Here is a 23,793-nt window from a genome sequence, read left to right as displayed (position 1 = left end):
CCTACCTCGGCACATGGCGCCGTCCTCCCGCAGGGCGTAGCCGGCCGGGCAGGTGCACACGTAGGAGCCCTCGGTGTTGCGGCAGCGGAAGGCGCAGAGCAGGGGGTTCAAGGAGCACTCGTCCACATCTGCGGAGGCCAGAGCAGGTGCCTGCCGGGCAGGGTCGGCCTGCGGGCTCCAGGTCCCCAGCCCCAGGCCAGCCCCCGGGGCGCCCCCCACCACGCAGACGGCAGGGTCTACCCTCGCAGATCATCATGGGGCCAGGCTCGAAGCCGTCGGCGCAGGCGCATTCGAAGCCTCCGATGACGTTAGTGCAGGTGCCTTCGCCGCAGGGGTGCCCGACGGAGCACTCGTCCGTGTCTGGAGGCGGGGAAAGGGGGCAGTCAGGGCCTGCAGGGGGCCTCCCGTCCTCGACATTCCGAGAGTGTCCTGTCTGCCCCCCACCGACCGCCGCAGGCTACACAGGGCCAGGTCCGGTGCCCGTCTGGGCCGGATGCAGGGCAGGCAGGCGCAGGGTGTTGGCCTGAGTGAACGGATGGCCTGAGTGCACGAGTGAGTGAGTGAACCACGCAGAGAAGGGTCAAGCGGGTGGGGAGAGTGACAGTGGCCGAGGGACAGGATCCTGCCTTGGGTGGCACCTGCTCTGCCCACCCCACTCCTTCCTTCCAGGGGACGTGGCCTGGTCACACACCCACACAGCGGATGCCCGTGAAGTCCAGGCTGTAGCCAAAGGGACACTCGCAGCGGAATGAGCCGTCGGTGTTGACGCAAAGGCCGTTGGTGCAGACGCCAGGGCTCTCCACACACTCGTTCACGTCTGTGGGCGGCAGGGGTGGCCGGCACGGCGCCTGTCACGCCCCAGCCACACTCAGGCGCTCTTCCTTCCCTCCGGGGCCCATGCAGTCCAGGGCCACCCACTGGTCGAGGAGGGAGTCTGAGACTTGGGAAGGGGGGGGCAGAGCCCAGACAGAGTGGGTGGCCGAGGAGGGACCCTTAGCACGTGGGCGAGGAGCTCACCTTCCCGAGAGTCATCAGGACCTGGGACGGCCCCGTGGCCAAAGGGGCAGAGCTCCTGAAAGGCAGCTGGACACCAAGAGGGGAAGGGGGTGAGGGTCGGGGGCCGGTGCAGCCCCCAGGAACCCCCTGAGCAGGTGTAGGCAACCAAACCGATGCCGGCAGGCAGGCAGGCAGAACCCAACGGGAGACTAGACAGGGCGGGGTGCTCACCGCTGCCCTCCTGAGGACACAGCTCACAGGGGTCGTCCCAGCCCTCGCCAGGCCTCTGGCTGCAACAGCACCGGGCCTTGGTGGTGTTGAAAGCTTTGGGCACAGAGCACCTCCCGGCCTCAAAATGGGTGAAGCAGAAACTCTGCCGCGTGTCTGTGGGGTGATCCCCAGGGAAACATTTGAAGGGTCATCAACGGTGCCCTGCTCGGATCCCCGGTCCCCAAGAATGGGCTACCCGACCCTACCAACGGCCAATCAGAACCCTCCAGGCCCCTCACTGTGGTGACTGGCTCTGAGACGGACATGTGACCCACCCTGGGCCCATGAGGGTCAGCCCCTGGACCACGGGGGATCCCTTCCGGGGACACCCCACATCCACAGCTGTGGGGCTGCCCCCTTGCCAGGGACAGCAAACTCAGCCACACTATTCTTGGCTCAGAAGCCCCTTCCTGGAGGGAGAGCCAGAGGACATGGGACTTCAGACCCCAAATCCTTGTCGGGGAGCCCCTCAGTCCTCAGCCCTGGACTCCCATCAGCCCGAGAAGTCCTCCAGGGCAGGTGGGGATCTGAACAACCAACACTGGTTGAGTTGCCCAGCCCACCCCATTGTTGCCTCTAACCTGGGAGAGAAGAGGCTGGCTCCGATTGGTTGAGGCTAGCCCACACTAGACAAGGCTAGCCTAGCTGAGATGAAGCCATCCCAGGTAGGGCAACTGAAGCCACTACAGGATAACCAAAGCCCAGGAGACCCGGTCAGCCCAGACTAGACCGGGATAGCCCTTCGCAGAAGTGAGTTGTCTGGCCAACAGGCTGTCTGGACTCGGATAACCCCACTCAGGCAGGGAACACCTCTGCCCAGGCAGCGCTCCTGGAGATCCATACAGGAAACTGCAGCAGCCCCCTTTGCTGGGTAACCCAACTCCTCTCCCTCCCTTCCACCTCTTCCCTAAACCCTGTATGCTTTTTGGGCCACAGACTCACCAAAGCAACGGTGCCCATTGTCAGAGAGGACGAAACCAGGCGGGCAGAGGCACTGGAAGCTCCCAGGGCTGTTGGTACAGGTGCCAAAGAGGCAGAGGTTGGGCTCCTCCAAGCACTCGTCGATGTCTGGAGGGGTAGGGACACGAGCTGGGTGGGGGCAGGCAGGACCTCTGCCAGAGTGGGATAGCCTCAGCTGCCAGGAGGGGCAGACAGAGTGGGGGCCCAGCCTGGGCGGGTCCAGGGACTGATGCAGGGCAGGGGCCCTCAGGACTCAGCATGAGCCGGAGTACCAGGTGGGCTGTGCCGGGTAGGGGTGGGGGGTCTCTTCTAGAAGGCATCTCCAAGATAGGGGTCATGGTCAGGAAAAGTTCATCTTTAGAGACTAACTTTGTACAAAGCTAACCGAGACTGGATAAACTTAGCTTACACTGGAGGAAGTTAGCTCAGGGTAACTGCTAGGGTAGCCCGATCCAGGTTCGCCCACCCTGTACCAGGCTAGCCCATCTGCTTAGGCCAGACTGGTCCAGATTAGCCGACACAGTACAAAGTCACCCAGTTGGGCAATTAAGCCAGTGGAGCTCAGGCCAGACTGGTCCTTGACCTTGACCATCACTCACCGAGTAAGGAGTTCTATGTGTGGCATGACCCCACAACCATGCCTGTTTTATAGGATTCATGAGGAAGCCTGTGGGCCCCAGACAGAGAACCTGGGCCAAGCAGCCAAAATGATCTTAATACCAGTACTTGTGTATGGAGCTGTGTTGGGTGCTGTGCTAAGTACATCCCAGCTGGCATTCCCATTTTACAGATGCAGAAACAGAGGCCTGGAGCTGCCTCCTTGGCCCCAGAGCAGGAGGTGGGGCTGGACACTCACCAACACAGCGGTCATTCTGCACCTGGAAGCCAGGGGGACAGATGCAGCGGAAGGAGCCCTCAAGGTTCTGGCAAGTGCCTGGCAGGCAGGTTCCCATGAAGCTGAAACACTCGTTGGTGTCTGTGGAGAGGAAGAGGGGTCCCAGCACCAGCCTGTGACGGGGGCTCGCTTGGGACTGGGACCAGCACCTATGGTCACTAGATGATGGCCAAGGGCCCCAGGACAAGTTCTCCTGGATCCAGGGGAAGGGCAGAGACTCAGGAAAACAGGGACGGCTGGGGAAAGAGCCTCTGTGTCCTCAAGTGGGGGTTATAGGTGAAGCCACGGGGCGTCCAGGGGAAGAAGGAGCAAGCTTCCTAATCTGAAGCCACACACAGACCCCCTTCAGGATTCCGTGGCCTCCATCTAACACCTTGATTATTCTTCACTTCAGAAAACTTAGGTTTTTAAGACAGCCTTACCCTAAACCACAAATCCTGTGAAAACACAGGTGGGATGTGCTAGTTTTTGTTTCTTTTTATACCTTAAGATAAATGTATGATTATGAAATGGAACCATGATTGCTTGGAAGCACTAACCGCAGGTAAGCTGGGAGCAGGGGGCTGGCAGAGATGGCTTCCCCACCCCCAGGCGGGACTCACCCACACAGTCCTTCCCGTCGGCTGTGAGCTCGAAGCCATCCTGGCAGGTGCAGTGGAAGGAGCCAGCTGTGTTAAGGCACTGGCCAAATCGGCACACCTGCCCCACCAGAGTGGTGCACTCATCCACGTCTGCAGAAGGGGTATGGGCAGGAGGGGTCACCCACAGTCTGGGGGCTCTGAGCCTCCCTTGCACTTCCGTCCACAACAGAAGTTAAGTTGGGGGTGGTGACTTTATCATGTACTCATGTGCTAGGCTCTGTATATTAACCTCCCACTCTCCGATGAGGCAGGTACCAGTATTGTAGCACTTAATGCTATGAATTTGCCTCTGGGTAATCCATTAGGTAAACCCCACATATTTTGTTTCCATTTTCACTTAATTCAGAATGTTTTCTGATTTCCCTTACACTTTCTTCCTTGATCTCAGGATTCTTTAGCAGTATGTTGTTTAATTTCCAAATATTTGGGGATTTTTCTGGATGCCTTTCTGTGACTGATTTCTACTTTAATTCCCTTACATTCTGAGAACCTACCTTGTATGACTTCAATTCTCTTAAATTTGTTTCTCTTTCTAAAGATTTAATGTATTTTGAGAGAGAGAGGGAAAACACGAGCTGGGGGGGCGGGGCAGAGGGAGAGAAGCCGACTCCCTGCTCAGCAGGGAGCCTGACGTGGGCTTGGTCTCAAGACTCTCAGGTCACGACCTGAGCCGAAACCAAGAGTCTTGACGCTTCATCGGCTGAGCCACCAGGCACCCCAATTCTTTTAAGTTTGTTAAGGTTTGTTTTATGGCCCAGAATACGGGCCTTCCTGGTAAATGTCCTTGTGCGCTTGAGAAAGATGTGTGTTCGGGAATGTTCTATAAATGCTGACCAGCTCTAGGGGATTGACAGTGTTGTTCAGGTCTTCCCTAGCCTTACTGATTTTCTCCTCGTCCCCTCTCTTCCTGAGGGAGGAGTGTTGAAGTCTACAACTATAACTGTGGGCTTATTTCTTTTTCGGTTCTGTCCATTTTTACTTCATAGGTTTTGGAGCTCTATTGTTAGATGCATATGAATTTATGATTGTTGTGTCTTCTCAGAGAATTGCCCCCTGAATATATGAGGTCTCTCTTCATCTCTGGTAGCATTCCTTGTAATCAGTCTATTTGGTCTACGATTAATATAGGTAGGTACTACAGTTAATCTCCTTTTATGCAGAGGAGGAAACTGAGGCCCAAGAGGTAGAGGACTCGTTTGGGGTCACACAGCGGGCAGGTGGCAGCGCTGGGCTCAGATTCACGCTGCCTGACCTTGGAACGCACGCTTTAACCACTGCGCTCAACTGCAAGCATCGCCCAGGTCCTCCCTGTCCTCCCTGTACCTGCCGCCATCAAGCTGAGCATAAGCTCTAGCAAGAGCCCCCCTCCCGGGGCCTGACGATTGAAGAGGTGTGGGAAATTGTGTGGCTGACTCATTTTTTAGAAGGAACACCAACCGCTGAGGGTTGTTTTTCTGAAGGGATCCCTGGGGCCAGAGCCTTTATTTCAGAGGGGGACCCTGAAGCCAAGGACCCACTTTTCGGGGAGGGGGGCAACGAGGCCTGCCCGCCAGCCCAGGTGGCTCACCCACGCAATCCCCACTGGGTGCTGCCATGAAGCCAGGGAAGCAGAGGCAGTTGTAGGAGCCGACAATGTTCTTACAGTTCCCATTTCCGCACGGCTGCTGGTCACACTCATCGACGTCTGCCAGAGCAAAGCCCCCAAGCCCCATCCGGGTCACCCAGCACATCGGGCAGCGCAGGGAGGGAGAGGGAGGGCCTGGCCAGACCCAGCCCACCTCCCCTGCACCCAGCCCTGTCCAGGTGGATGGGCAGGGACACTTGGGGGGTGATGGCTGAAAAGTGCCCCTGGAACAATTTATCACTCCCATTTTGCAAACTGAGGCCCAAGGAGTTGAGTAAGTCATTTCCCCAAGGTCTTAAGTGCCGGGACTCAAAGCTGGGTCTGTCTGTGGACCAGGTGGATGAAAGCACTGTCCTCACCCCAGGGGAGGTGCAGACTTGTGGCCGCCACCCCAGCCTCGCTTGGCAGCCTGGCTCTCCGGGAGGAAGCGGGAAGGGACTCTCACCCACACACAGGGTCTGGTCCGCCGAGGCGCGGAAGCCACGGTGACAAAGGCATGTGTAGCTGTCCTCTGTGTCTACGCAGTCACCATGGCTACAGACGTTTGGGATCTCCCGACACTCGTTCCGTCCTGGGGGAGGGCAGGCAGTGTGGCGTCCCCAGAACCCTACCTCCACACACACATACACACACACACACACACACACAAACACACACACACACACGGTGTTTGCTGAGCCCTCATGCACTGTGAGGGGGGAGCCAGGACCTGCCTGGAGGCCCCCCATTCAAGCTACTACCAGCACCATGCTCCCGTTCCGCCCCCCCCACCCCCAACCCCATTAACAGGTGCTCAGTATTCCTGCCACCCCATGCATGGCACAGCCCGGACAGAGCCATGCCCGACTCAAGTCACAGGGGACAGAGCCTAGCTTTGTCCCATACCCCACACCCTCAGCCCCCGCCCTGCGCCCGGCTGGTGTCCCCCCCGCTCACCCACGCAGGCCCCGCCGGGCGACAGCCTGTACCCTCGGGCACACGTGCAGCGGTAACTGCCGGGGACATTGACGCAGTCGGCATTCTGCTGGCAGGGGCTCTCTCCACTGGCACACTCGTTCGTGTCTGCGGAACATAGCCGACGGGCGGGAGTGCAGGAGGCCTCCCTGCCAGAGTCCAGCCCCACACCCTGCCCCAGGCTTCCGAGCGGGGAACCTCTCCGGGAGTAGCTGGAACCCGAGGGGCAGCGGTGATGTGGGCTGGAGGCCCCTGGACAGGCATTAGCCCCATTGTACAGAAAGGGAACCTGAGGCTGATGGAGCTTAAATGACACGCCCAGAGCACACAGGGTGGGGGAGCAGCCTCCCACCCAGGGCTGGGGGAGGCCGGGTAGGTGGCACCTTCGCAAACCAGCATCACGCTGTTGTAGCGGAAGCCCGTGGGGCACTCGCACCGGAAGCTCCCGATCTGGTTGATGCAGATGCCACTGGCGCAGATGGCAGGGATCTCCCCACACTCGTCGATGTCTGGGGAGGGCGTCAGCCGTCAGGGCCAGCCCAGCCCCAGGCAGCAGCCGGGGGCCCTGAGCTGAGGAGCCCCGCGGTCCGGCCACAGGGGAGCAACTCTGCGGTGGCCAGAATCTTTCTGACACCAGAGAGAGATCGGGATGTGGGACCAAGAGCTGGGGGAGCATCTCTCGACGGAAAACCCATTGGCTGCGGCCCAGCGAGGCCGCCTCTGCCTCCCGGGGTCACCACACGGACCAGCTGCTTGGTGAGGGAAGCCAGATGCGAGAAGACAGAGTGTACAATCCCAGTGACATGAAACGCCCAGAAGAGCGAATCCCCAGGAACAAAGAGGAGAACCGCGCTCGCCAGGGGCTGGGGGAGGATAGAACGGGCAGTGACCGCTCACGGGGACCGGGTTTCTCTTTGCGGGACGAAGATGTTCTAACTTAGATCGCGGTGCTGGCTGCACCGCTCCGTGAAGACATGGGGAACCACGGAATTGTACTTGAGCTGGGCCAAGTGTGTGGTGTGTGAGTTAGATCCCAGGGAAGCTGTTATGTATACAGTTGTCGCTTAAACAGCACAGGTTCAAACTGCAAGGGGCCCCCGAGGCATGAGTGTTTACTTTTTTATAGAAATACAGTACTTTCCTTATGATTGTCTTAATAATGTTTTCTTGACTCTAGCTTTCTTTATTGTAAGAATGCAATATATTATACATGTAATGCACAAAATCGGTGTTAATCTACTGTTTACACCATCAGTAAGGCTTCTGGTCGCCAGTAGACTATTAGTTAAGTTTGGGGGGAGTCAAGAGTTATATGCGGAATTTTGACTGCACGGGGTTTGGCGCCCCTAACCCTCATGCTGCTCAAGGGTCAACTGTATAGAAAGGGAACCCAGTGCCCATCCAGGGGGGATGGGCTCGTGACACGGGACGGGTCCACCCGTGGAACGCCACAAAGCCGGTCAAGAGGAATGGCACTGCACGCGGGTAACCTGCCCAGGGCTCCACAACTCGTGGCTGGCTGAAAAAAAGGTGAGTTGCCGACCACTATGTAGGGAATTCTAGAATTATAAAATCTCCAACTCCCCAGAAAACATTGTCATACATTTTCAGTGGGGACCTCTATGTATATTCAAATGCATGAAGAAGGATCTAGAAATCCCCGGGGCATGCGGCATGGGAATTGTGGGAGTGTGAAGGGGCCTTTGGTTTGACACGGTCACCGCGTCTGCCACGTTCTGATTGTTTCAGATAAGGAGAGCTGGAAATGGGGTCATCAATTCAATGCCACGCAGCTGAAATGTGGCATGCAGGGGTTAGGTTGTAACAGAACCTTGTGTCGCTTAGAACGGAAGTGTTCTGACCCCTGCTGCAACCTGGATGAACCTCGGAATCATCATGCTCAGCGAGAGGAGCCAGACCCAGAAGGACACAGCCCGCAGGACCCCAGTCCCAGGAGGTCCCCAGAGGAGTCCCGTCCACACAGACAGAGAGGAGAGGGTGGGAGCCGGGGCTGGGGCAGGGGGGTGGGGAGTCCGTGCTTCGTGGGGACAGAGTCTCCGTGTGGGGAGACGGAACGTTCTGGAGACGGAGGGTGGGGGTGGCTGCAGGACGGTGTGAGTGTGCTTCACGCCGCTGAGCCGTGCGCTTAACAATGGCTAAGATGGCAAATTTCATGTCATGTGTATTTTATCAGAATTTTAAAAAATGAATAACAACTTCATACAAATACTCTCACTTTTTTTTTTTTAGATGGAGGGCAGTGTTTGGTGACAGGACTCCTGGCCTGGTCTGGGGAGTTGGAAGCGCAGGAGTTTGGGGTGGAGATGCATGGAAGGGAGAGGTCAGGGGTCTGGGGACAGAAGGACCTGGGGCTACAGGCAGGGGGACATGGTCACTCACCGAGGGGCTTCCCTGTGTGGATGTCAATGACGAAGCCAGGGGCCTGGTGTCCGCACAGGATCTGGTAGTCCACTGGGCAAAGGAGAACAGGGCAGAGGGTGCTGGGGCTGCAGGCTCCTGGGGAGGACACCTCCTCCTCTTCTTGACCCCCCCACCCACCGCCTCCTCCAACCCTTGCAGCGCAGCCCACATCTGGCCTCCCGATAACTAGCCCCTCTCCCCCCTACGCCCCCACCCCCGCTTTGAGCAGCAGGGGCAGGGCAACAGGCAACCATCCACCTGTGCAGCATGATCTTCCAACACAGAGACGCAGAGACGCAGGACCTGGCTCGTCTCTTCGCCGCAGGAGTGCCGCCACCCGCGCCCCGCTGCCCTCCCCAGAATAGGGAGACTCTTCAGTTTGGACCTCAAGGCCTTCACCCCCTGGCCCTACGTCTCCAGCAGTAACTCCTGCCCTCCCAGCACCCTGATGTCATTACACGTCCGGAGATGCCCTGCTCGGCCGTGCCACCACAACTTCGCACATGCTGGTCCCTTTGCTGTTCCCTAGCCTCGAGGACTTGGGGCCGCCCACAGGGAAGGCTCCCTGGGGCTCCCCGCTGACCCACCACACTGGCACCAGACACCGCCCTTGGGCTCCACCCCCGCCCCCACCGGGGCAGGGCAGTATCCCCTTGCCACCTTTCCCCAGGGGCCTGCCCTGGCCCTCACTCGCTCTTCTGTCTGCATCGTGATGAGAACGGACCCTTGGCTGGCGTGGACTCCTGCCTCATCAGAGTCTACCTGCACCTCAGTTTCAGGTGCACGAGATCCGGGCAGGTACCTAAGTCCTAGCATCTGACCTGGGGGATGACATTTGATCTGTCTTGACACTCTCCTGGCCAGAGTTGGCGGTCTGCAGCTTCCTCCCAGCCTGCACAAGCTTGGGCCTGCCCAATCTTGTTTCCTAGAACCTGGAACCCTACAAACAGCACCTGTCCCCCGGAAGTGCCCAGTAACCACCCCCTCTCCGTCGCCTTGCACTGGATGGATGGACGGTTACCGCCCCCCAAGGTCGTGTCCACCCACAACCTCCGAGTGTGACCGTTTGGGGAAAGAGGGTCTTTGCAGGTTGAATCAAGATAAGACGAGGTCATCCTGGATGAGGGTGGGCCCTGAATGCAATGCCTGGTGTCCTTATAAGAAAAAGAAGGGACACACAGAGCCTCGGGGATAAGACGCCACGTGAAGATGAAGGCAGCGATCAGGGCCAGACACAAAGGATGCCCAGAGCCACCAGAAGCTGGAAGAAGCAAAGACGGATTCTAACCTAGGGCCTCTGGAGGGGGGCATGGCCCCCTCTAACACCTGACTTCTGACTTCTAGTCTTCAGAACTGGGAGAAAACTAATTTCTGGGTTTTTTAAGCCACCGAGTTTGTGGTCATTTGTTACTGCAGCCCTAGGAAGCAAACTGTCTTAGCCAGCTCGGGCTGCTATACCAAAACACCCCAGACTGGGGGGCCGAAGCAACAGACATGTATTCCTCACAGTTCCAGAGGCTGGGGACCCAAGACCGAGGCATTGGCAGATTCGGTGTCTGGTGAGAGCCACCTCCCGGTTCACAGACGGCTGTTTTCCCGCTCTGCCCTCACGTGGTGGAGATCATCTCCCTCAGGTGTCCGCTCATCCCATTCAGGGGGGCTCCCCCCGCAGGACCTAATCCCCTCCCCCAGGCCTCACCTCCTAACCCTGCCACACTGGAGATCAAGGCTTTAACATATGAATTTGGGGGGACACATTCAGCCCCCAGCACTAATACTGTAACCCCCTCGTTGCCCACTTTCACTCACTGCCCTACGCTTTCAGCGCTTTCTGATACCTGGGCTGGCTGCTAGATCATTCCATTAGCTCTCATTCTAGCTGCTAGCACCGTCTGGGGCTCAGTGCTGCCTCCAGGCCTATGCTCATGCTGTTCCCTGCCCGGAACGCCCTCCTTCATCCCCACCAACATTTTAGCAGTCTTCCCGAGAGCTTCCCCGAGTGTGCCCCTTCCCTGGCTCAAGGATCTTCACCACAAATACAGGCTTCACTGACCCTTTCTGAGTTCCCCAAGTCTGCCAAATGGAAGAAAGGATGCTTTGCCCACCTTAAGAGTGATGATTTCCGTACCTCAACCAGGACATAACTTCAACTCCTCAGCCCTCGTTGGAACAATGTAGGATGAGAGCTAATCTGGGTGCCCTGAGCAAGGTGTGCCTCCTTAAATATTGCACTAGGAAGGGCCAACCTGGAAAGAAGGTGGGGGAGGGCACTCACAGCTGGCAGGGGTGGGGCAGGCCTCACAGGGTCTGTTCCAGGCCTGGCCGATGTTGTACGAGCAGCAGCACATCTTCCGGGTCACATTAAAGGCCAGCTCATTTCCACATGTGCCATTAGAGTGCCGGAAGCAGATGCTCTTCCTCGTGTCTGCAGTTGGGTTAGGAAGAGGAGTACGGATAAAAGGTAACGAAGCCAGAGGAAGAGAGAGCCAGACGGATGGGAACTCATTCATGGATCCATTTGAAAATGACTGGCTTGATGTCTCTCCCCCGAGACACACTAGACATTTAATTCTAGTTTTTGTTGGACAGTGTGCAACCTGAACAACCATACATGACGGCCCTGGGCCCCCAAGTCCCACATCTTGTTCTCTGCTGCTGACCAGCAACTCATACACTCCCCCTCCCTCCCTCTACTCCCCTAAACACACCTTGCCACACTCTTTCCAAAGCATGGAGACTCCGAGAAGTCCCTCCCTCACCCGAGTGCTTTTCCCACAACTGTCTCCCCGGTCATCACACTTTGTACCCATGCAGTTGTTGCCACCGTTGACTTGCAGGTACTCCGCGGGGCAGACACAGGTGTAGTTCCCCAGGGTGTTGTAGCAGGTACCAGGGCCACAGATGCCCGAGTGTGCAGAGCATTCGTCGATGTCTGCAGGGGAGGGAGGGGCAGCTTCCAGGAGTTGTCTGGGTAACTCCCCACCCAGGATCTGGATCTGGTGGAGCCACTTCATTATGGGCTTGAGCTTGGTTTCAAAATTAGCTTAAAAGGTGCAGGCATCTTAGTGACATGGAAAGATCTAACATGGCATTAAGTGGGGGGTGGGGGGGAAGTTTACTATGATCTCACCTCTATTAAGCTATTAAGAAAAAAATATGACCTGAGCCCCATGAGCCAATTACATTATCACCAAGAGTGGGACAGCCGTGGGCTACCTAATGTGAGGTGACAGGAAGCAGGTGCCCCACGCATCAAGTATTTTTGAAAAAAAAGGAGACTCTCGGTCTAATCAGTTTTCTAGTCCAGGAGCAACAAACTTTTTCTATAAAGGTCAGATAGTATACTTTTTTGTTTTGCAAGCCAAACAGTGGTCTCTGACACCTATTCACTCTGCTCCTGTGGTGTGAGAGAAGCCACAGACAATAGGTAAAGAAATCAGCACGGCACGCCGGGGTGGCTCAATCGGTTAAGCGTCTGTCTTCGGCTCAGGTCCTGATCCAGGGTCCTGGGATCGAGCCCTGCATCGGGCTCTCTGCTCACCAGGGAGCCTGCTTCTCCCTCTCCCTCCGCTCCGCCCCCCGCCCCCCAGTGCACTCTCTCAAATAAAGAGATAAAATCTTAAAAAAAGAAAGAAAGAAAGAAAGAAAGAAATCAGCATGCCTGTGCTCCGATAACACTTGATTTATGGAACCTGAAATGTGAATTTCATGTCTTTTTCACATATGGCAAAATACTCCTCTTCTTTTGATTTTCTTCAACCATTTAAAAAATGTAAAGAGCATTCGTAGCTAGTGGGCCATGCAAAAGCGGGCAGCAGAATATTAGAAAGGAATCCACAAAACAAAAACATCAGAGCTAATTAATAAGTGAGGTCAATATAATTGCAGAATATAAGACCAACCCAAAAATATATCAGCTGTACTCCTGTATCCTGTCAGTGAGCAAGCAAAAAGGAAACTTTAAAAAATTCTGCTTATAATAGCATCCAAAAAATTAAATGCTTAGGAATAAGTTTAACCAAAGAGGTGCAAGAGTTGAATACTGCAAACTACAAAGCATCACCGCAAAAAAATTAAAGACCTACAGCAATGGAAAGACCCTCTGTGTACATGGGTCAGAAGATTTAACACTGGGGCGCCTGGGTGGCTCAGTTTGTTAAGCTTCTGCCTTCGGCTCAGGTCACGATCCTGGAGTCCCGGGATCGAGTCCCACATCGGGCTCCCTGCTGAGCAGGGAGTCTGCTTCTCCCTCTGACCCTCTTCCCTCTCGTGCTCTCTATCTCTCATTCTCTCTCTCTCTCAAATAAATAAATAAAATCTTAAAAAAAAAAAAAAGAAGATTTAACACTGTTAGAATGGCAGTAGTCGCCAAAGCAATTTCCAGTTTCAATACAATCCCCGTCAAAATCCCAATGACTTCATTTTGCTGAAATGGAAAAGCTGATCCTAAATTCATATGGAATTGCAGGGGACCCCGCCTACCTAAAGCCACCTTGGAAAAGGGAAAACAAAGTTGGAGGGCTCACCCTCCCCAATTTTGAAACTTGCAATGCTCCAGTAATCAGGACAGTGGGGTTCTAGCAGAAGGCTAGACATATAAATCAATGGAATCGAATTGAGAGTCCAGAAAGAAACTGTATGTCACAAGATTTTCAACAGGGGAGCCAAGACCATTCAGTGGGGGAAAGAGCTCTTCAACAAGTGATGTGGGGACAATTGGATATCCACATGCCAAAGAATAAAGTTGGATCCCTCCCTGACAACATATAAAAAAGTTAGCTCACAACAAGGAGGAAACCTAAATGTAAGAGCTAACATGATAAAACTCTTAGAAAAGACGTTGCCTGTATTTGGCAATGGATTCTAGATGACACCAAAGGCACAGTTACGGAAGGAAAAAAAAAAAACAGATAAATTGGGCTTCATCAGAATTAAAGCCTGTTGTGCATCCAAGGAGACCATCAAGAAAGTGGAAACACAACCACAACCACAACTACAAAATGGGAGAAACTATTTGCAAATCATAGGTCTGATAAGGGTCTTTGATCCAGAATATATAAAGAGCTCTCACAACTCAACAACAAAAAGACAAACAACCCCATTTAAAAATGGGCAGAAGATATGAACAGACACTACTCCAGAGATATATGAATGACTAACAAGCACATGAAAAGATGCTCATTAGTCATTAGTCATCAGGGAAATGCAGATCAAAACCACAATGAGATGCCACCTCACACCCACTAGACAGTAGAACTTTGAGCAACGGAAAATACCAGTGTTGATGAGGATGTGGAGAAACTGGGGCCCTTGCACATTGTGGGTGAGCACGTAAAACAGAAAACAGTTGGGCAGTTCCTCACACAAAACAGAATAGTCCATAGATTCACCATACAACCCAGCGATTCCAGGAGTGAGACCTACCATTCGACAAGAACTGGCTACAGCTACAGAACTTGCCCAGTGCAAAATGAAGACTGGGGCTTCCTTGTTCAAGCTACATGAAGAATTTCAAGATGGCAACAGCAAAGCATTAAGCCAAGGGTGGGCCCTTTGGAGAGCAGGGTCCTGTGCTACTGCACAAGTCCCATCCCTTGAGTCTGACTGCTGGCAAGGGCTGAAAGGACCGCAGCCCTCAAGCACACTGCTGGTCCTGCAAGGCTGCACATCCAAGGTCAACAGTCAGGTTCAAGTCTGCCGGCCCTGTGACCTTTATTTGTTGATGGGACCTTTTTATTAAAGATTTTATTTCTTTATTTGAGAATGAGAGAGAGCATGAGTGGGGGGAGGGGCAGAGGAAAAGGGAGAGGGAGAAGCAGACTCCCCGCTGAGAGCTCAGTGTGGAGCTTGATCCCAGGACCCTGAGATCACAGTCTGAGCCGAAGGCAGATGCTTAACTGACTGAGCCACCCAGGCGCCCCAAGAGGGCCTTTCTCTTTCTCCCTTGATATCCTAAGGGACGGGGAGGTAGAGAGGAATGAAGTATATTTCAAGTATTTAGGTTCTGACTCTCGAAGGTATGACAGCTTCCACCTCCATGTACAATGGCAATCGGTGTCTTGATCTTAGATCTCTCCCTTCCTTCCCCATTTCCTTGAGTTTCTAAACAGCACTGCTCTGAGAAAAAGGTACACATCCTGTCCTTGGATGCTGGTGCCAGCGTCTGGCTGCATGTAGGTGTTCAACTAATATTGTTGAAAGGGGGAGAAAGAATGAATTGGTGGATGGATGGATGGATGGATGAATGGATGACTAGGTGGATGGATGGATAGATAGAGGGATGGATGGATGGAAGGATACACAGAGGGAAGTATGGATGAATAGGTAGATGGGTGGATGGATGGATGGATGGATGGATGGATGGATGGATGGATGAATGGATGGATGGATGGATGGATGGATGGATGGATGGATGGATGGATAGAGGGAGGGAGGGAGGGAGGGATGGATGGGTGGGTGGATGGATAGATGTCATGGGTACATGGGTGGATGGGTGGATGGATGGATGGATGGATACACAGAGGGAAGTATGGATGAATAGGTAGATGGGTGGATGGATGGATGGATGGGTGGGTGGATGGATGGATGACTAGGTGGACAGATGGATAGATAGAGGGATGGATGGATGGATGGATGGACTCACAGACTTGGATACTGCATTGGAAGAGCTCAGACTCAAGGACCAGAATAGCTGGGTTTGGGGCGCCTGGGTGGCTCAGTCGTTAAGCGTCTGCCTTTGGCTCAGGTCATGGTCCCAGGGTCCTGGGATCGAGCTCCGCATTGGGCTCCCGGCTCCACGGGAAGCCTGCTTCTCCCTCTCCCGCTCCCCCTGCTTGTGTTCCCTCTCTCGCTGTGTCTCTCTCTGTCAAATAAATAAAAATAAAAATAAAATCTTAAAGAATGGCTGGGTTTCCCTCACTTACTAGCTGGTGCCTCTGGACAAGTCACTTAATCTCCCTGAGCCTTAGTTTCTGCATCTGAAAAATGCGATCATAAAAGGAACATTCCCCTCATGGGGCTGTTGGGGTGAATGAACAGATGAGAACGGAAGATGCTCGGTGCGGTGGTGACACACAGTCTCAGACTCCGGGCACCTGCTGGCCATTACTACGATGCACAAAGGAGAGCAGGAAGGAGGCAGGTGAAGTGCTGCTTGAAGGAGCAGTGTAGCTACTCCCTCTGTATCTGTCCCTTCCCACTCCCAGTGCTGGGCCTGGGTCAGCTTTTGTCCCAAGGAGGGAGGGCGTAGGAGCTATAGCAAAGCCAGGCCATTTCTGCAAGCGTCGGAAGTCAGAGGAAGGCAGCAGAGCAGAGGGCAGCCAGAGGGATTCCAAGGAAGCCTTCCCCGCCTTCCGATGCCCACCCCCGCACCCCCACTGGCCGCAAGGAAGGTGAGCTGGCCCCTGGGGACAGTTCAGGCCCCAGCCCCTGAGGAGGGAGGTGCCATCAGGGAGGAAGGCGGGGTGGGGTGGGGAGGGCGCATACTCACCCTCACAAGTGCGGGTGTCCCCATTGAGGTGGTAGCCAGGGGGGCATGTGCACTGGAAGCTGCCAAACGTGTTGCCACAGTCGCCCCCCTGACACAGCCCAGGCAGCTCCTGGCACTCATCAATATCTGTCAGGAAGCGAGGAAGCCGTGCTTGGAACTGAGCCTAAGCAGAGGCCTCGGGGGACACCGACACCCTACCTGGGCTTTCCAGGGCCCCACGGGAGAGCCAAGCTGCTTCTTCGAGAATACCTGAGAGCTGTTGGCTATCTGGAGCGTTCAGGCCAGGGCCCTATCTTGGAGGCTGCACCTAGACTCTTTTGGGCCAGTGTCACCCTGAGTTCATCCCCTTTCTCTTCATTTCCTAGTCCATCCTCCCATCCATCCAAACCATCCATCTATCCATCCACCCAACCATCACATAGCTCCCCCCGGATGGAACTCTCCAATCTTATCATCCCCTGTACATAAAAGGATGGATGGATGAGGGGCATCTGGCTGGCTCAGCTGGTAGAGCACTGACTCCTTGATCTCGGGGACATGAGTTCAAGCCCCACTTTGGGCATAGAGATTCCTTAAAAAAAGTGAATAGATATATGGATGGATGGATGGGTCACTGGATAGGTGACTAGGTGGATGGATGGATGAATTAAAAAATAGTGGATGAATAAACCAGTGGGTCAATGACAAGATGAATGAGTGGATGGATGGACGGACGGATGGATGGATGGACGGACAGACAACTGGATGGGGGGATGGGGGTTATGTGTGTGTGGATGGAGGGAGGGAAGGAAGGATGGGTGAGTGGCTGGGTGGTTGGATAGATAGGTGGGTGGGGGATGAATAGATGGATGGGTGGAAGGATGGATCAATAAACCAACAGATGGAAGAAAAGGTAAATGAAAGAAAAAACAAAAAAGTCACCACACACTAAGAACAGTTTAGTCTCACAGCCTGACCTCAGGGCAGGAGGATGTGGGGCCCTGACAACTGCACTTTGGTGAAGCGGGGGTGAGAGAAAGGTCAATCAGTGGGTACGTGGCTGGATGGTCTGCCAGGAACTCACCTTCCAGGATGACAGTGATGGGGTTGGGCCGGAAGCCCTCGCCCCCAGGGCACAAGGTTCTGTACTCAGCTGCAAGGGAAACAGGGTCTTCTGAGGGGCTGTGGGGAGAGGCATTTAGGCAAGGGAAGGAGGGGAGGCAGGGGAGTTGAGGTCCCCTACAAAGGGCTCCAGGATGGGCCCTGCATCCCTCTACTATACCAACTATATCCCCTATATCTCAGCCTCTTGGAGCCAAGAGATCTTGGCCAATCTGGGAGGAGGGGGCAGTGTGCGTGCCCAAGTGTGCGTGTGCATATGTGTGTAAACACGTGTTCACATTCAACACGTGAACAGATGGACTGTGTGCTAATAGCTGGGAGTGGAGAGGGGCAATTTCTTCTGACCTAAAACCAGACCAATGTGACTGCAAATCTCCCCCATTGAAAGAAAGACCCTGGACATCACAGACACCACACACACACACATACACACACACACCTGAATATATAGACAGGTGTGTGAACCTCAGGCCTTTGCACATGCTATTCCCACTGCATCACACACCCTTCCCCCTGCTCTACCTGGAAAACTCCTGCTCATCCTTCCAAACCTCATTTAAGCCCCTTGTCCCGGGAAGGCTTCCCTTACCCTCTTCTTCTCCACTGCCATCACTGAGCCTCAAACAAACCCTTAGAATCGCTCTACCCCCACAGCCCAGGGACCACTGGTTTATGGACACGGGGCAGTGTGTAGGGCTGTGGTTCATCCTTCTCTGGGTCCCCAGCCCCTTGCACAGGGCACAGAGGAACTCTCAATGTTTGCTGCCTCACTGAGGAAGCAAGTGAATAGAAACACACAGAGAATTTGCAGACGGGACAGCAGAAAGAGACCTCGAGAGAGGCAGAGCTGATGAACTGCCAAGAATGTGCTGTGTGACCCAGGGCAGCTCCTATCCCTCTCTGGTTCTCAGGGTCCCTCCCATAGCAAAGACGACCCCGTGAGTCCTGGGGCGTGCTCGCCTGTGTCTCCCCACCGCGAGACTCACTGGTGTTGGCCATCGGGCACGGTTCACAGGGGTTGCCCCAGGCCCGTCCCAGAGAGCAACAGCAGGATGCGCGGGTGACGCCAACCCCGATCTCCGCAGTGCAGGAAATGCCACCGTCCCCTCGGTCATGCGTGTCCAGGAAGCAGTTCCCAACCCGGGTGTCTGAACAGGCGGAAAAGGGCGGTTAGCAAGTGGTAGGCCCAGCTCACCTGCCACGGGCGCCCCAGCGGGAGCTGAGGCTTACTCACCCACACAGCCCACCCCGCTGGGGTTCAGCTCAAAGTCCTGGGGGCAGCTGCAGAGGTAGCTTCCGGGGGTGTTGATACACAGGCCATTGATGCAGTTCACGGGGTCTGCGCACTCGTTGACATCTGTGGGGTGTGTGGGGGGGGTGCCATCAGCAGGGAGCCCTCCCTTGACCCCCTTCCCTCCCACCTTCCTCCCGGGAAGCTGAAACCCTCAAAGTCGGATGTGGGGCTGTGGGGCGAGGCCATGTCCTCCCCTGGGAAGAAAGCCCGAGGGGACAGCAGCCTTTAGGGGCTGCCCTGCCCAGTCCAACCCCATCTCCTCCCAGCTCTGTTCCACTTGGCACAGAGGTTTGCCCTTTGAAAGTTCCCTGTGTCTTGGCTTCCACAGAGCTGTCGTACAAAGCCGACACTTAGAACATGCTTTCAAACCAGGGGTTGGTAGACTCTTATCTGTGGGCCAAATCCGGCCCCCTGCCTGTTTGTGTGAATAGAGTTTATTGGCACACACCCACGCCCACTCATTTACATACTGCCTGGGTCTGCTTCCAGGCTACAAGGCACCTGAGCAGCTGTGACAGAGACTGCATGGCTGGAAAGCCATACATTTCCTATTTGGTCCCTTACTGGAAGAGTTTGCTGACCCCCATTTTAAGCACATAAAGAGGAGACCATTTTGATGACTGTAGTGGAGGGAGCACACCTTTGTTCGTTCACTGCATTTATTCAGGCGATGATAGATGACAGGTTGATGGGAACAGGGATCAGTGGGGGCGCTGCTAGAGATGGGGGGTCAGACAAGCCCCCCCCCGCCAGAACAGGACATTGGAGAAGACATCTGAGAGCAGGGAGCCGGTGAGCCCGGGGCCCTCCCACACCCACAGCCTGGCTGACCCCCCACCTGTGCAGTTGCCCCCACTGCGGTCCAGCTCGTAGCCCCCACTGCAGACACAGCGGAACATTCCGGGCAGGTTCTCGCAGCTCCCGAACATGCAGAGGTTCCCGAGGACACATTCATCCACATCTGTGGGGACCCCAGGTCAGCCCGCCTCGCCCGGCAGCCTGCTCCTGCTGCATCCCCCAGCCCGGCAGCCCCCGGCCTCACCCCGGCAGGCGCGGTGGTCCTCCGTGGGGCCGAAGCCCATCTCACACTCACAGCGGTACCCGCCGGGGGCATTGAGGCACTGCCCGTTCTCGCAGAGCTCCGCGTCCTCGGCACATTCGTCCCTGTCTGCGGGACCCCGAGAGGCAGAGGGCTGGGGGCCAGTTGGCCAGAACCCATGCAGGGTGGGCAGGTGGCCCCAATCAAACCCTTCGTGGTCACCCAGGGTTCCAGGGACTCAGGGAGACAGGGCACTTGATGACCCGGGCCCCGGGTGGAGGGTCCCGGGAAATAAGCCAGTGTTCCCGCTCCCCACATCCCGAAGGCTCCGTGCATCCAGAGTCCAGGGCAGAAGACCACCCCCAGTGACGCTGGGCCTGGCCTGAGGCCCCGCGGCTGAAGGCGCATCCTCTCCAGCACCCCAGCGTGTGGTGTGGGTGGTGGATTGGGGTGAGTCGGGAAGCCCACTGACCACTGTGCCCCCCTGGGAACCCAGCCCCCATGGCTGTCCCTCTCAGGCCCCTCCCCGCCCTCACCTTCACAGGAGAAGCCGTCCCCGGTGAAGCCGAGGCGGCAGACGCAGCGGTAGGAGCTGGGAGCGTTCAAACAGTCAGCTCTCGGGCTGCACCGATGCTCTGGGAAGGCACACTCATCCAGGTCTGCACGACACGGAGCCCGGAGCCCCCCCAAGTGTGTGCATTGGGGGGCTGCAGGGAGGCAGACCCTCCGATCTCAGCCCTGACCGGCCCCCACAGACAACCCTGGGCCCGGCAACCCCTGCCCAGTCCCCCACCTGCCCCCGACCTACCTCCACTGCTCTGCCCAGACCACCTGCCCCCGGGGCACTCACCGTGACATGCGAAGCCATCCCCCACCCAGCCTGGCTGGCACCTGCAGCTGAAACTCCCAGGGACGTTGAGGCAGGAAGCGTGACTGTCACATCTGTGTCCCCCAAGCTCACACTCGTCCACATCTGCGAGGAGAGGAACCGGGTCGCAGGAGGGTCAGGACCGGGAGATAGGGAAGGAGGACACAGCACCCCGCCAAGGCCCGGGCCTAGTAGAGGTAGGGCCTCGGGTGCAGAGCGGGGAGACAGTGCAGCAGCAGGGAAGAAGCAAGGACCCTCCTGGGGGAGGGCTGGCCCAGAAAGCCCCCCTCCCCACTCCAGTAGCTTCCACCTTCACCCAGAGCCCAGGAGAAAAACCCCAAAACCCAAAAGGCATGACTCCCAGCAGCCCTCTGCATTGGTCTGAAATAGCAGCTGGAGAGACTTAGGGTAGACCTTAAGAGTAACCGTCCTAACACAGATGTCCTTGCTCTAAAGCAGGATCTCTTCTAAACCAGAGTTTCCGATCCTCAGCCAAGTCTGAAGTCGGCTTCACCCGTATCATCTCTGCAACCTCGGTAACGTTCATCCACCACCTAGGTGAGCTACTGGTTACTGAACATTTCTTGACGCTCCTTGCACTGTTACTGTTGCAATGTATTTTAAAAGCTTGGGTGGCTCAGTCAGTTGGGCATCTGCCTTCGGCTCGGGTCATGGTCCCGGGGTCCTGGGATCGAGTCCCACATCGGGCTCCCTGCTCAGTGGGGAGTCTGCTTCTCCCTCTCCCTCTGCCCACCCCCTCCTCGTGTTCTTTCTCTCTCTCAAATAAATGAAAATCTTTAAAAAAAATAAATAAAAGCTAATTTTACATCAACAACAGTCTCTAAAGTCATGGGCTTGATGCTGCTTTGTGACGTGGGATTCTAACACACATTCAAATAACTGCATAACCGTATTTTTGTGTCCTCCAAAAAGGTATGTTCAAATCCTAATTCCTGGAACCTGTGAACCGGACCTTACTGGGAAATGTGACCAAGTTAGGATGGGGTCATCCTGGACTGGGGTAGCCTTAATCCAATGACTGACATCCTTATAAGAGGGAAACGTGGACCCAGGCAGACAGAACCCACATGAAGACAGACAGAGAGAGTGGAGTGACACATTTATGAGCCAAGAAACATCGAGGACTGGCGGCCACCACCAGAAGGCTGCAGAGGCACGGGACAGATCCCCCCCCTCGGAGCCCCCAGGAAGGAGCCAAGTCTGCCCACACGCTGATTGCAGATTTCTGGCCTCCAGAACCGTTCTTGAGAGAGAATACGCTTCTGTGTGTGTGAGCTACCAGGCTGGGAGGAATTTGTTACGGCAGCCCTAGGCACCTAAACCGCTGACTACGGAACTGCTGAAATGTTTGCCCCCGTATCACTTAAAGTCATCAGGTTGGCTTCTTTGGGGACACTGCCGAGGATACCTGGGGCTACAGAGCTGTGTGCCAAGGGGAGCCCCGGGGGTGCCTGGCCGGGTCTGGTTCCCGCTTTAACACAAGACTCCACCCATGGGAACCTGGAAGAATGAGGTCTGGCTGTGCTCAGCCCCGCGGTGTGGGGCAGACCACAGGACCCCTGACCGCCAGCTCACCGGAACAGCCCGTGGCCCCCTTCCTGATGACGTAACCCGGGCGGCAGTGGCAGACAAAGGAACCTTTTGTGTTCTCGCAGTGCCCATGGAGGCAAATGTAGGGGCTCAGGTCACACTCGTTCACGTCTGTGGGATGACGAGAGAGGAAGCAGGTGAGGGCGGAGGGGGTGCGTGAGTGTGGCTGAGTGCCCTGCCACGTGAGCCCCCCCCCCCATGCTGAGGCTCTGCTGGCCCATCTCCAGGACCGGGGAGCTCCTTCCCGTTCCACCACTGGGCAACCAGGAGTGTCCTGTCAACATGTGACACAGCGTGTTCCATGGTACGTATCGGGCATGTGTTCCCAAAAGGACTTTGTGGCTGAATACATTTAGAGCGCCTAGAGCTAAGTGAAGCTGGTCAGGTTTTTCTCCTACAGGCCCTGTCCGAGACTTTACGCCCACGTGGATCTGCAGGAAGGGCATGGAGCAGTAAAAGAATTCCGTTTGATTCGCTCCGAGGTGCTGCAGTACTCCCTAAGGCTCCCTGCGATCGGGAACCCTAAGCTGTACCGGGCGGGACTTGTCTTCTTTGGGGCGGGGGGCAGTTACACTTCTCCTTGCTGCAACTTCCCCACTCTGGCCCCAGCCCTGCCCCGAGGGGGGAGACACCTGCTCCCCAGGCCACGGGACGCCCCACAGCCAGGATGGGACGGTGACCATGGCCTCAGCAGACTAGGGTCCCCAAGCAGGGCTCAGGAAACACTTCAGAGCGCCTTTCCCATTTTGCTCACCCTGTTACGCATAAAGCGCCTCGGTGTGCAGGTATCTTAAAATGCAGCCCTGGGAGCGGGGTGTGAAGCTGTGTGCGTATCAGGTACACAGGGAGTGGTCGGCGGACATGCTCAAAGTGCAAGGTTCGGGGTATCTGCTGCTCTGAATCAGACCCCACAGGCTCTGGCGTGTGGCGGTCGGCTGAGGGCGCCAGCGCTGCTGCAAAGCCTGTCCCCCCTCCCTGCATGCGACAGGGAAATGGCCCGGTGTCTGTCTCGCCCGTGTGCTTCCCTGTGCGTGAGCCCAGATGCTGTCTCCTGCACCCCCAGTCCCGCTCCTCACCAACGCATGTCCTCCCGTCCAGCGTGGCCGTGAAACCGTCATAGCATAAGCAGTGGTGGTCCCCTGGCACGTTGGCGCACTGGCCCCCATCGCAGATGTCCGGGTTCTCCGCACACTCATCCACGTCTGGGGGGGGGGGGGGGGCTGGGCTGTAAGCAGGCAGGGACAGAGGGGGAGCCCCAGGGACCCTGCCACAGGGTCAGTGGGCTGTCCCCAGTCTGGCTGGCTTCACCTGGGCCAGGCTCAGTCACTTCCCCCATGCCACACACCTGCACACGCCCTCCCGTCGGGCATCAGTGAGTAGCCGCGGCTGCAGCCACAGCGGTAGCTGCCCTCCGTGTTCGTGCAGTGCATGTCACAGCCACCGTTCCCGGCATGGCATTCGTTTATGTCTGCCAGAGGCAGGGCAGAGGTGGAGGGGCAGGGCCAGGGGACGGGGCCAGGCATGGAGCTGACGGGGGACGGGGGAAGGACTGCCGCTGGGGTGGGGCGGGGCTGGGGGGGCTGGGGCGGCCTGCGGGGGCTGGTCGCCCCCCCCCCGCCGTGGGGCAGGT

At 56.2% G+C, this 23,793-nt stretch overlaps 1 protein-coding gene across 1 annotated transcript in view; it reads right to left on the bottom strand.

The window, feature by feature from the left end:
- The window catches only part of FBN3 (fibrillin 3), a 53,232-nt gene that overhangs the window by 11,133 nt on the left and 18,306 nt on the right, over positions 1–23,793 (bottom strand). Inside the window, exons 27-52 of the mRNA XM_025863012.1 lie at positions 23,509–23,631; positions 23,240–23,365; positions 22,149–22,274; positions 20,535–20,657; positions 20,221–20,343; positions 19,688–19,813; positions 19,484–19,606; positions 18,586–18,708; positions 18,338–18,499; positions 17,314–17,382; positions 16,251–16,376; positions 11,568–11,693; positions 11,037–11,186; positions 8,741–8,812; positions 6,724–6,849; positions 6,323–6,448; positions 5,832–5,957; positions 5,330–5,446; positions 3,724–3,852; positions 3,083–3,202; positions 2,209–2,334; positions 1,228–1,380; positions 1,018–1,083; positions 692–817; positions 241–360; positions 6–128 (exon numbers count right to left, since the gene is read on the bottom strand). Of these exons, the coding sequence (XP_025718797.1) occupies positions 6–128; positions 241–360; positions 692–817; positions 1,018–1,083; positions 1,228–1,380; positions 2,209–2,334; positions 3,083–3,202; positions 3,724–3,852; positions 5,330–5,446; positions 5,832–5,957; positions 6,323–6,448; positions 6,724–6,849; positions 8,741–8,812; positions 11,037–11,186; positions 11,568–11,693; positions 16,251–16,376; positions 17,314–17,382; positions 18,338–18,499; positions 18,586–18,708; positions 19,484–19,606; positions 19,688–19,813; positions 20,221–20,343; positions 20,535–20,657; positions 22,149–22,274; positions 23,240–23,365; positions 23,509–23,631 (3,156 nt within the window). The remainder of the gene's footprint in view (positions 1–5; positions 129–240; positions 361–691; positions 818–1,017; positions 1,084–1,227; positions 1,381–2,208; positions 2,335–3,082; positions 3,203–3,723; positions 3,853–5,329; positions 5,447–5,831; positions 5,958–6,322; positions 6,449–6,723; positions 6,850–8,740; positions 8,813–11,036; positions 11,187–11,567; positions 11,694–16,250; positions 16,377–17,313; positions 17,383–18,337; positions 18,500–18,585; positions 18,709–19,483; positions 19,607–19,687; positions 19,814–20,220; positions 20,344–20,534; positions 20,658–22,148; positions 22,275–23,239; positions 23,366–23,508; positions 23,632–23,793) is intronic.

Source organism: Callorhinus ursinus, unplaced genomic scaffold (genome assembly GCF_003265705.2).
Source record: "Callorhinus ursinus isolate GAN/ISIS: 27379988/994484 unplaced genomic scaffold, GSC_fseal_2.0 scaffold107, whole genome shotgun sequence".
NCBI lineage: Eukaryota > Metazoa > Chordata > Mammalia > Carnivora > Otariidae > Callorhinus > Callorhinus ursinus.
This window is presented reverse-complemented; position numbering and strand designations above follow the sequence as displayed.